At 42.1% G+C, this 13346-nt stretch overlaps 1 protein-coding gene across 2 annotated transcripts in view; it reads right to left on the bottom strand.

The window, feature by feature from the left end:
* The window catches only part of DOCK1 (dedicator of cytokinesis 1), a 618254-nt gene that overhangs the window by 94556 nt on the left and 510352 nt on the right, over positions 1–13346 (bottom strand). For both annotated transcript variants that reach the window (XM_069101719.1, XM_069101718.1), the window contains exon 33: positions 12886–13034. In XM_069101719.1, the coding sequence (XP_068957820.1) occupies positions 12886–13034 (149 nt within the window). The remainder of the gene's footprint in view (positions 1–12885; positions 13035–13346) is intronic.

Raw genomic sequence — 13346 nt, forward strand, 5'->3', positions numbered from 1 at the left:
GGATGGCAGCAAGTGTGAAATGAGCAGAACCAGAACACAGTAACAGCCACACTGGGTTATGACTGACTTTGATAGACTTAGCTCTTCTCAGCAACGCAAGGCCCTAAAACAATTCCAAAGGACCCATGGTTGAACATGCCATCCACACTCACAAAGAGCCATGGAGCCTGCATGCAGATTGAAGCTGCCGATTTTCTTTCTTCTTGTTTTTTCTTCTTGCTCGGTGTTCTTCTACACAACATGCCTAATGTGAAAGTATGTTCAATGGGAACACATGCCAGAGAGCACCCTGTCTTAGGGAGGGAGGAGGGAGTGGAGGGGCAGAAAATCAAAAACTTATGGAAGTGAATGTGGAAAACTAAAAATAAATAATAAATCAACTTCTTTTTAAAAAAAAATGGCAATCCAGCAATACCACTCCTAGGGTTATATCCCAAAGAGATCATAGAAATGAGAGAAAGACCCATATGTACAAAAATGTTTATAGCAGCTCTTTTTTGTGGTGGCAAAGAATTGGAAATTAAGGGGGTGCCCATTAATTGGGGAATGGCTGAACAAGTTGTGGTATATGCATGTTATGGAACACTATTGTGCTATAAGAAACAAGGAGCAGACGGTCTTCATATTTACCTGGAGAGACTTAAAAGAACTGATGCTGAGTGAGAAGAGTAGAACCAGGAGAAATTTGTACACAATTACAGACACAACGTATGTGTGACGACCAACTTTGATAGACTGGACTCTTCTCAGCAATGTAGTGATATAAGTCAATCCCAAAAGACTCATGATGGAGAGAAATATACGCATCCAGAGAAAGAACTAGAAAGAACTAAGTTTATATCCAGGTGGAAGCAAAATACCTGACCTTTTTCCTTCTCTTATCTGGTTTTATGTCCTCTTTACCATTTTTCATTCCAGCTGATACAACCCATCCTTATAACCTGACTAATGTATAATGTTAAAGTATTTACAGATCCTATACTTGACTATAAGCCGCCATGGGGGAGGAGGGGAGGGAGGGGGACAAAATGTGAAATTCAAGGAATTGTGGAATTGAATCCTGTAAACTAAAAGGAAACAAACAGATTAATAAAAAAAAAGAAATTCTATAAAAAATGGCAACAACACACAAACCTAACAGAATGGTCAGATTATTTGGAGCACATTAATGTAATGAAATATTAATGTGTGACTGAGATCACAAGCAAAATGGACAGAGCCAAGGCAATCAGGAAAGGACTTTATGAAAAATGAGAAATGAAAACTTCTGAACCAGGGTAAACTGTCAACAACTGGTCACATGAGGAAGAGTGAATCAGAATGAAGGTACAGAGAATCTTGGTGGGAAGTCAAAAAGAGGCTTGTACAGTGAAACCCACTACTTTAGATGTCAATGGCTATGAAGCAACTTCAGTCGTTTGGACTGATGCAGAAAGTGCGATTTCTAAGAAAGCATTCTATCTATCAGCCAGTCAACATTTAGTAAGCACTTGTTACATGCTTCCTATTTGCCAGGCCCTGCGTTAGAAAGGTGAACCCCCAATCAGTGCCCACCAGGAAGACAATCCTAGTTTAAATGCCAAATAAAGGACCTTATATTTGCCCTTGGAGGCAGCTGGGAGCCAGAGGAGTCTATAGAGTTGAGAAGAGTGATGTGGCAGATTTCAGGGAATATCTGAGTAAGGTGGCTGCTCTGTTCAGCTCAGATAACCTGGACTGACAGCAGATGTTTATTCCCAACATGCAGAAACTGAATCCCTCGTCATGAGTTAATCAAAGGACATTCTCATTCTGAGAACATCATTTTGGGAAATGAGATCTTTAATCTGCTACCGTTTAAACCTGGTCATCACAAATCCTAGCAATAACCAACTGATCCGCCTCATCAAGTTTTGACTGACGGCCCATCGTTTTCCAAAACTGTGGGTGAATGTTGATTTAAATAGAAAAGAACCTGGCTGATTCTAATTTTACCAGTCTCTACTCTGGGTAATCTTTATCAACACCTGGGCAAATTTTTTTTTCAATGAGAATTTGATATCAGACATCAGTGGTGAGGCCTCTGATTATAGTCTTCATTATTATTGCTATTATTGTTTTTTAAAAAAATACCAGAACCATTTACCAATGTGCTGCAAACTACTTCCATAATTACAATAAAGCTACCCTGTGAAAGTAAATTAAGATGGTAAATCAGGGCATGGCGTTTGGTGGGGTTTTTTACAATTATGCTTATTACCTTAACTCATAAATGTCTAGTACTAGAGCATTCGATGTGGGCCTCCAAATCTTAACTATAAATTAACATGGTTTTGCTATATCTTTTGTAAAAGGCATAAGAGACTCCTGTGTTCAATATTCCAAATAATCATTTGGTTTTCTTTGAGCCAAACCAATGCCTTATTCTGGCAGATGCCTGGTGTGGCAGGGAGATGACATCGGCAGGTCCCAGGTTCCTCCGGGCAGGACAAGCTTTGGGTAGAGCCTTGAGTGGAAAGCGGCATGTCAGCCACCTGAGGACCAGTCACAGCGAGGGCAGTGGAGCTCATCAGCAAGCATGTGGTCATCAGGTGACTTTCTGGGAGGGGTAGGGGTGAGGGCAAAGCAACTCATGAAAGTCTCTAATGAGGACCAGAGGGTGGGACCATGCAAGGTGATAGGAAATCCAATCTGTGGCACGACACTGAAACTGCAGGCTTTTGTGTGAGTCCTAAACTGAAGTGTCCAGAGGGTGCTAAGGGGCAGGGTGCAGCAATGGAAGCTCATGGTGTGAATCCCAGCCTGACTACTTCCTACCGAGGTGACCTTGGGTAAGTCTGCTTATTTCTCAGGGGCTGTTTACTCATCTGGGAAATGACAGTGATGGACTAGAGACCCTTCTATTTAAGAATATGATTCCTAGACTTCTGTAGAGGAAATTTCCATATGGGGACTTCTCTATTGCAATGAAATTGCAGGCCTGGATTGAAAAAAAAACCCCCTAAAATATTAGGAATCATTCTTACATCACAGTTCTATTACTACTACTACTACCACCACTGCTGCTGCTTCTACTACCACTGCTGTTCGTACTACTCCTGCTGATGCTGCTGCCTTGTGGAGAGTTTGTTTCCTTGGTACCAGTCACAGGGCTCAGCACACAGGACTTCCTTAAGAGGGGTTTGGGGAATGGATGATTCGAATGACTGGCAATCCGACTCTTAACATTCTCCCTGCTCTTCCTTTTCCGTACTAGGGAAACTCATCCTGAAGTGTCTTAGTTTTGGCTATTTCCCCGTCTGGGATGGAAAGACTCTTCAAAGCAAATGCTCTTGGTCTAACCCAGTCCAACTTTGGCTGTTTTTGTCTTTTTTTTTATTCACCTGCCTGTAGAGACAAGACCCCCAAAGCCACTCCAGGATTAACTTCTTGGCTCAGGGTAGACAAGTGAATGTGGTAAACATGCTTTGTGCTACTCACTGCTATATCAGAGCTGAATGCAACCAGTTCCCTCTTTATCTTCCATCTGGCTTTTATTTATCTAATAGCATCATCAAATTAGATGCCATTTGTAAAATGCTGCACAATCTTTAAAGTATCATCTATATTATACACACATACACACTATATATATTATACATACTAACAATATGATATATATGTCTCTATATATGCTACCTCTTTATTCTTCATGCTTCGTATAAACTAACTTTTACACAAATACCATTTCTCCTGCCCGCCCTCTCTGTAAATGTAATTACACACTCAATTAGCCACTGGCACTCTGACCGAAGAATAGATACCTCTGGGCCAGCTGCCCCCCATCAGGCAGGCAACTCATGACATCCATGGAGGCCTCTGGATCATGTCCCTAAAACCCAGAACAATGAAAATAAAAAGGTCAAGTCCAAGAGCCAGTCCACAGCTCCAAAATCACATAGAGAGGGAGAATACAGCCAATAAATAATGAAAATGATTTTTAGAATTAACCTGGCCGAACCAACCAGATTCTGGGCCCTGCCAACATGGTCTCAATGCCACACCAGGCATCTGCTAGCGTGGAGGGATGGTTTGGCTCAGAGAAAACCAAATAATGATTTAGAATACTGGATTCAGGAGCCTCTGCTGCCTTCTAAAAAGTATAGCAAAATATGATTATTCACAGTAAACATAACAAGAGTTTACATTTTGAATGATCCTGAAAAAGGTGACCCAGAGATCCCTCCATTACCCATATTGCTCTGGGAGGACAAAGACAGAAAGGTCCCATACACACCAAAATACTTCTAAAGCCCATCTTACTGGAGAGTGGCTAAATCCATGGCCAAACATAAACAGAATGAGACATTTCTGGGCTGTAAAAAGCCATAAGTACAAAGCATTCAGAGAAGCATAGGACAACTTATCCAGACACAGAGGGAAGGGAGCAGAACCATGAAACACAATGACCATAAAAATGCAAAAAAGAAAGAAAAAGGAAGTGAAACATAATTATGATCAGCCTAGACCACCACCAAAAATAAATGGAGAAAAACGTAGCCTTCGTGGCAGAGGTGAGAGACTATGGGTATAGAATATTGCATACATGGTTAACACACAGGTTTCCACAAACAGATTTTTATCTCTTTCCTTTTTAATCTTTGTTGTAAGGGATAGCTAAGCAGGTAGGTGAGGGTCAGAGGGATATACTCATAAAGGAAGATGATGGAAAAACCAAAAGACATCACTAAAATAGATTGAAATAGCAATAAATAGACTCATCTTCCTGAGTTCAAATCTTGCCTCAGACACTAGCTGTGTGACACTGAGCAAGGCCCGTAACCCTGTTTGCTTCAGGTTCCTTGTCTATAAAATAAGCTGGAGAAGGAAATGGCAAACCATTACAGTATCTTTGCCAAGAAAACTCCAAATGGGGTGATGAAGAGTTGTACAAGACTAAAAAAATGACGGAATCAATAAACATAATGGTAACAGCCTACATTTTTTTGGGACTTTAGGGTTTTTTTTTGGGGGGGGGGGTTGTCTTACATCAGCCATATGATGTAGGCAGGTGATTCTAATACAATTAGTAGCTAAATTCTAGGAACTTAGCTGTAAATAATGGTCTCCATCTTGACCGGGAGAGAGAAGAGACAGAGAAAAGTGGTTTTAAATATGGCTGCAAATATTTAAAGTTGACATAAGGCAAGAAGTATCTAGAGAGGATGTATTTTTTTAAAAGCTGAAGAAAGAAACTGGGGTTGGGGTGGGGAGCTTGGGGTATCCCTCCTTTGGAGGACTTGAATTTGGGGACAGAGTCCCACTCATAGCCAGGGGAGAGAAGTATGAGGGATCATTCAGGAGATCTCCCAGGGAAGACATATGTTGTCTTTCTTGTCTAAGGGTTAAATTCCAGAGAGTAGCAAGCCCAAGGTCAAGCATAATCTTAAGCATTCTTTTAGAATGAAGCCAACCAACAAAATGAGTAGAAACATAAGATGAGGGATAATGGAGGCACGGAAGCCGACTCCTACTCCTTAAGCAGAGTGACATCTCCAGGATTTCCCAGCAAAGGGCAGTGAGAACACAGTCAGCCAACATCAGTGGGGCACATTTAATTGTTTTTTAATTAAACTGTGCTGTGAGTTCCTGGGTTGGGACTGGAGGGGGGTTATTCACTCTGGAACTGGAGGAAGCAGCCCGCATCGAGAGCACACATGTCCTACTGCCACTCTCCGGGAATTTCTCGAGGTCACAAAGCATTTTACTGACCCTCCCAAGGAACACCCAAATGGCTCTGTCATCGACAACTGTACTTTTGTTAGGCAGCTTTTTTCCATTCCAATTTTTAGTAATGGCATGTAGCCCATCTGGCTACTTGCAGTAATATTCTCTCCTTTATTTCTTCATTTTTCTTCAAGAAAAATGAAGCAATTTTTTTCTTTAAAGATGCCAGCTGAGACTCAGGCCATGCTCCTTTAGGAAAGGCTTATCCATCCACAAGACAGCAAAGCAAAGAGTCACAGACATTTGGGAAATTTAGTAGGAGACCTGTTCAAGACTTAGTAGATCTCCCATCTGTCTCCTCTCTCTATTACTACCACCCCTGCCCTTGGTAAGGAACTCATTACTTCTCCTATGGACTATTCGGTCACTTTCCCCACTGCTGAGGTTGGGGTCTTGCCGCATCTGTTTCCTCCCTTCTCCATCATACTACCACCAGACAAAATAATCTGCAAGGGAAACTTTTTATCTTCTCCTGTTTCCCTCTTTTCTCAAGACTTAAAGCAGGTCATTCCTATTAATAGTGATCCATTCCTAAGCCTAACACCAATCCATAGGTCTCTCAGTTATTCAATAGTCAAGCAAGCATCTATTCAGCATTTACTGTCTTCTAGGCACTGTGCTAAACCCTAGTGATAGGCTTAAATCTGTTTCCTGCCTTCAAGGAACTTACACTCATAGTCTCTCAAATAATTCTGTGACCAAAAACATCTCAGTTACATTCTTCGATATCCTGAAAATAGGCACATGTAAACAGTCTGACTGGCCACCGTACCTTCTCAGCACTTGGGTGTCTGAGATAGATGGCTTTCCCTTTGGTCCAGCCCTCTGATTGGATGGTCTGCTTGTACCTTATGCCCCTGCCCATATGAACATGGAGCCAGAGGGTTTCAATCATTCTGCCTGTGTAGGTTCTTGCTTCACACTTGCTGAATGTGACCTCTTTTAGGAATGTTCTTTGCCAGTTGTTGAGGTCAAGTTGGTGATGACACTCTGGAGCTTAGTGAAGGGAAACGTCAGACAAGAGCCATCCCCCTACCATGAAGCCCTTCCTTGAGTTCTCTTAAACCTGTGCTTTTAGAACCAAAGCCTTGGAGAACGGAGCAAGTTGTGGCAGAAGTCAGGGGTTGAAAACAAGTGTTCTGATGTGGAATCCACGATCCTGTCCACTCTCTAGCTCATGCTGACCATTGAAGACACCCTAGGCAAGTCCTGACACTGTTGGCCATGGGGGGCCACTGTTGACTGACCCATGGGGACATCCCAGGGTATCAAATGAGTAATGAGTTTTGGGTTAGCAACTTCCAAATGTCCTGGAGAAGATGGGGAACAAGAAGCTGGCACAGGTCTAGGAGAGTGACCTATCATACCAAGCAGGTAAGTGGCAACACAACGGATAGACTTCTGTAGTTGGATTCAGGAAGGCCTGAGTTCAAATCCAACTCTGGACACTAACTTAGCCATATGACGCTGGGTGTGCCGCTGTCTGCCTCAGTTCCCTCATCTATAAAATGATAATAATAATAATTGCTCCTGCTTCACAGGATTGTTGTGAGGATCAGATAAGCTAATGTTTAAAATGCTTTGTAAGCTTTAAAATGCCATATAAATGTTAACTATTATTGTTGTTACTTTCATATATTTAAAAGATTATCAAAGAGAAGAGGGAAGACACTCCTTATGTATGTTTGACCCCAAAGGACAAAACTAGTCACAATGGATGAATGTTACAAAGATATACACGTAGATCTGAGGTAAGGAAGGATTTTCTAGTGATCAGAGATACTCCAAAGTGGAAGGGGTGGCTTCCAGGGCAGGGGGGTTCTCCCCACTGGAGGAAAGACCGAAAGACAACTGGCAGGTCCTTTGAAGAGGGATGGGTTGGACTAGGCAGTCACTGCCATTCGTTCCAATTTTGCTATTTTAGGAATCATCAATGGTATACTGATATCCAAAGAGAAACAGGGGACAACATAGCATCCAATGGAGAAAACTAGTCATATGATTAAGAAAAAAAAAAGAAAAGCAAAGTATAGGCAAAGGAAGTCTGACCTCTAACTCCCTGTTCCCACAGGTTTTAATGTTGACTGTGAACCTTGCTGATGGAAGGAATAAAGTTAGATAATTGGATTTCTGGCAGCTTAGTTAAACAGCAGACCGCCATCCGAGCTGAAGGCTTCTATGCTAGAAAATGAAGGCAGTGGTAATAGATCTCTCAGGCAAAGTTGTATGGAGGCCAAGACACTTGAAGACTGCCTATGAAAGGCCAGTGACCAGCAGGCTGGCTTCGAAGGACAGGGATTCTTCAGGGCAGCCATGATTTTTGATTTCATCATGCCAGGCAATGCTGGTAGGAAGGATCACATCGCCCCTTCCCTGCTGTGTCACCTAGAAAAGAGGCAGCGTGACCCCTGGTGCCTGAGGGAATGCCACACTCACCATCTTGGGCAGATACAGCCAACTCCATTTACATTTGCATTTCACTAAGCACCTTGGTTCCAGGTTCTTTGTTTTGCTTTGCTACAAGGCAGTAGGAGTGGGGGGGGGAGGCGGGGGACAGCACCATCACCACAAGGTAAAGATAGAGGAAAAATAAATGCTTGCTAATTGAAAATTAATAAATGTTAATAATAAGTAATCAATAAGTAATATATTAATTAATAATGTTAAATGAAATAAAAATTAAAAACAAAGGCATAGAAGCAAAAACAAATTCTGCCACCTAAAAAGAAAGGCTTCACTTGGGGTCAATTTCCCAGGAATGACCCTCACACTCCCAGCAGACTAAGACTGATTCTCAGAAAGAAGATAACATGAAGACATTGGGCCCAAGACCACCAGAGAATGTACACCACCAGCAAAGCCCAGGAGAACCTGGGCCATCTTTGGAAGAAGGATTATGGAGGCATGGAGAACAAACCCTGCCATTTCTACTTGACATTCTCTTAGGATAGTTGTTAAGTTAAAGAGATTGGAAAAGAACTGGTCCTGCGTATGTTTGCAAGGTAAAAACCCATTAAAAATCCAAAGGCACTTAGGAAATGAAGGAACCATTCAGGAGGCTGTGGTCCTCAAAACTATAATGTGCCATTACCACATCTTGGCATGCTGCACACTTCAGAGGAATGAAAACGCCATGGCACTTTTAGCTAAGGGCTAGTGTGTTAAATCTCAGTTTCTTGGGTTAGACAGCTATGGTTCAACAGCCAGAGTCATTATTTCTGTACTGTTCTGTGGGATTTTAAACTGTTCACGTGTTCTCTCCCTAAGTAATCAAAATCTAGAGAAAATTCTACTTAAAATTATCTTCCCCAGCCATGTAAAAGTTGTATTTATTGTTTGTGCATTTTACAGGACTAAGCCAAGCTCTCATATAATAGGCAAAAACCTCTCTGGGTTGACAATGTGAGTCGTGACAAAAAAGAAATGAAGTCCTGTAGAGTTTGGCCATGTTTTGGTCATAGCACACAAGATGAAATTACCTGTGTTGTGATGGCACATAAAGGAAATTTTATGGGCTGCTCCTACCAACACAAATGGCACAGAGAAGGTTGCTTTATTTTATTTTATTTTCCAAAAATGGAAAGAAAGATGCAAACATTTGCTTGGGAGAGCCAAAGACTTTTTTTCTTCTTGTGCACTTCAATTAGAGCTTAAGCTTCTTGATAGCAGGACACAGGTGATGCCTCTCTTTTCTCAGCATCCAACATGTACCTTGTACACAAAAGGTATTTAATAAATATTCATTGACCTGAACTGGAGCAGTTTTCAGTAGGATCATAGATCTCAAATGGGAAGGAACTGCAAATTCAATGAAATTTAATGCATTGCTCCTTTAAATTTTACCAATCACTCCTTTGATTTTTAGGATGTCTATTTTGGTGTTGAATTGGAGATTTTTAATTGTACTTCTCAGTTTTTTAGTTGTATGCCCAATTTGTTGATCTTCCTCCCTTCTTTCTTTCCTTCCTTCCTTCCTTCCTTCCTTCCTTCCTTCCTTCTCTCTCCTCCTAACTGATGTAAGCTTTCAGAGGTATAAATTTTGCTATAAGTACACCTTTGACTGCACTCTACAAACTTTAGTATGTTGTCATTATCTTTAATGAAATTGCTATTTTTTAATGATTTTTAATCTATGCATTCTTCAGAATTAGGTTATTTAGTTGTCAATCGATGTTTAATCTATTATTCAAAGGCCTTTTATTGAATATATATTATATACATATATATGTTTTGCTGAATTATGGTCTTAAAAGGGTATGTCTAACATTTCTGCAGTTTTTATGCCTTAATATGTGGTAAATTTTTGTGAAGGTGCCATGCAGAGCTGAGAAATAGGTATATTCCTTTCTATTCTCATTAAATATTCTCCATAGGCCTCTGCAATTTAACTTCTCTAAAATTCTATTCATCTTCTTAATATCTTTCTTGTTTACATTATGGTTAAGTTTATATAAATTTGACAGGAGTCAATGGAGGCCTAGTGTGGCTTTCCTATTTTCTCCTGTAACTTCTCCTTGAAGAATTTGGATGCCACATCATTGCTGCACATATACTAGTCTTGACATTAATTCACCACTTATGAAAATGTAGTTTCCCTGAATATCTCTTTTAATTAGGTCTATTTTTGCTTTTGCTTTGTCTGAAATCACATTGCTGCTCTGTCTTTCTTAAATTCTGCTGAAGCATAATAGATTCTGTTCCCATCCCTTATTTTAACATGCTGCATGTCTTTCTGTTTCAAGTGTGTCTCCTGTAGACAACACATTGTTGGATTCTGGTTTTTAATTCATTCTGTTACCTGTTTCCATTTCATGGGCGAGCTCATCCCATTCACTTTCACAGTTGTGACAGCCAACTGTGTATTTCCCTCCACCCTAGTCTCATTTATCCTTCTCTTTTTTACTGTCTTTTTCTGAGTTTGTATCATAATCTTCCCTGTCGCCAGGAAAGCTTTCATGGTCAGCTTCAATTATTGCTGATTGTTCATTTTTCCAGCCTATTTCTTGACTCTGGACACTTAGCTGGGATCTGCTCGCCACTGAAGGGGGTTTGGGGATGGACCTTCAGCTTGTGCTTCTAGCTTGATCCGGGGACCTGTAGGCTTCTAGGGTGCTTTAAAGGTGGTATGAACTAGGGAGAGATCTGGTCACTGGCTTCTTGGTCTGCACCACTGTCCTTACCCAGGTAGGGCCCCTGCTCCCTCCAGACTGCCACAGCTCCTCTCCACCCTAAAACTAGGTAGGTTCTGGAACTGCCAAATGGAAACAATCCTGTGTGCAGTGTCAGCACAGTCACACACACAACACAGTCACACACCCTCAGGAACCTCCTTCTGTTCAGAGGCTCAGTTCCCTTACTGCCCCTGTGCACTGGGCATGCTTGCTGCTCCTTCAAGGGGCATCTCAAAGGCTCAGAGCTGGTGCCTTCCCTGCTGCACAGTCTACTCCCAGGGTCTGCAGACTTCTCTTTCTGTCTCCTAAAGCTGCCCTGATCAGGAAAAAGGACTCACTTTGACTTATTGGATTTCATGCTCAGAATTCCATTTAATATTTTCTGTGGTCATTTTGTAGGTGAGGTTTGGAGCAAGTTTGGCAGTGGTGATCCTTCACTCAGTCATCCTGACCCCACCCCCAGTTTAATGTATTGATCAGGGCACCATCTTCTTCCCAGTCACTCAGATCTGAAACCTCAGATAATCACCCAAAAATGAATGCTTGGTGTAAACCTTTACTCCTCATTCTGCCTTCCTCAATGCACTCCCAGTGGCTCTTTATCAGCTCCAGGATGAAATATAAAATCTTCCGTTTGATATTGAAAGCCCTTTAAAACGGGTCCCTAGTTGCTGTTCCCATCTTATTGCACAACAGACCCTCCACAGATTTGAAGGACCAGCTCCACTGACCCGTCCGCTGCTCCACGAACCTGATTGTCCATACTGTGACTCCAGCCCGGAGCCTTTTCTCTGGCTGCCCCTGCCAGAGAATGTAATGTTCTTCCTCCCAGACCTGGCTTCTTTCAGGACATGGTCCGATCCCACATTCCCAGAATGCCGGCACCTCCCCTCTCAGTTTACCTCCCACATGTGCTGTTCATATCCTCTGTTTATTCTCACATCTGTCCCCCTATTAGGGTACAAGCCCTTTGAAGGCAGGGCTGTTTTTACCCCTCTATGTATTCTCAGCACTAGGCACCACGCCTCACAAACAGCAGGCACTTAATAAACGCTCGTTAATTTGACCATGAATGTACTCTCTCAGATCCTGTCTTGCTAACTTAAGATTAGAAATAATCACACTCATAAAATTCCATGAGAGTTCCCATCTCAGGATCTGGTCTACAGGACAGATTCTGGGAGGAATATTAATGAGCGAGAGCGCAGCAATTAGCCCTATGCAACAATACAGTCGTTTGATTAAATTCAAAATGTTAGTCGGGGAAAATGTAGGAGTCTTCATTTATAGTGTCATTTCCCCAGGCTTCTGCCAGACCCAGTGCTAAGTTCAATTTAATTCAAAGCGACGCCTTTCCTTTTCCCCCTTAATGCCAGTGCCTTCCCCATGGGACAGTCTCCATTTCCCCCTGCATAGGTCTGGTTGATGCAGGGACACCTGCAGGTGTCTCCTCTATTAGACTGTGAGCTCAGCGAGGAAAGGAACTGTCTTTTGCCTTTCGTTGTAGCTTAGTACAGTGATTGGCACATAGTAGGGGTTTAATAAATGCTTATTGACTATCAAGATCCTACTTCCCCAGACACTTAACTAGCTATGTGACCTTGTGTAAGTCACTTAACCTCTGTCTGCCTCAGTCTTCTCAACTGTAAAATGCAGATAACAACGGAACCAACTCCCAGGATTGTTGTGGGGATCAAATAAGATAGCGTTTTGTAAAATGCTTTGCAAGTCTTACAGCAGAATCATAATGGCAGCTGCTGTGACTTTGCTTCCTTTCGTGGACTGTGCAGTTCAGCCACCTTACCCTGCTGAGCCCTTACCTCGGATGCTCCGTTTCCTGCCTCTCGAACTCTGTACTGTCATCCCCACTTCCCAGACCATTGTTCCCTGATAGAGGGCACATATGGCCCACACTGGTCCTCCTTTTCCATGTTCTGGCCCCCGCTGCCCAACAATATTTGGTTCTCACCATTTGGAAGCTTCTGGTAGAATGAAATTCACACTGCATCATATCGAAGAAAATGGGGATGGTCGCCTTGCGAAGCTCCGTTTCTGGAATTAACGTCATCTCCAAGATTGGACCCACCATCTCTGGGATGAACTTGATCTTGTGTTGACCTTGGAATATAGAAGTGTGTGACTCAGAATTAATGAGGAATTCCTCATTGAGAAGTGAAGAATTTAAGTCTAGAATGAACATCATTGTGACGGAGAAGGCTGCAGGCCCACCGTTCCATAGCCATTGGGCTCCCATTTTTAAAGGTTCTCAACAGCATTTGTGAGCTAGAGAGGGCACAGAAGTGAGTTCTGTTTCAAATGTTATTAGTTCAATGATTAAAACCATTCAACATGGCACGAGACCTTTACACAAATGCAGAGAAGCCATTCCAGAATGATGAAGGGAAGGAGCTGCAAAATCAAGAACAGCTG

The sequence above is a fragment of the Petaurus breviceps genome, unplaced genomic scaffold (genome assembly GCF_028583685.1).
Source record: "Petaurus breviceps papuanus isolate PSGF00001 unplaced genomic scaffold, PetGlider_PUasm1.0 490, whole genome shotgun sequence".
Classification (NCBI taxonomy): Eukaryota; Metazoa; Chordata; class Mammalia; order Diprotodontia; family Petauridae; genus Petaurus; species Petaurus breviceps.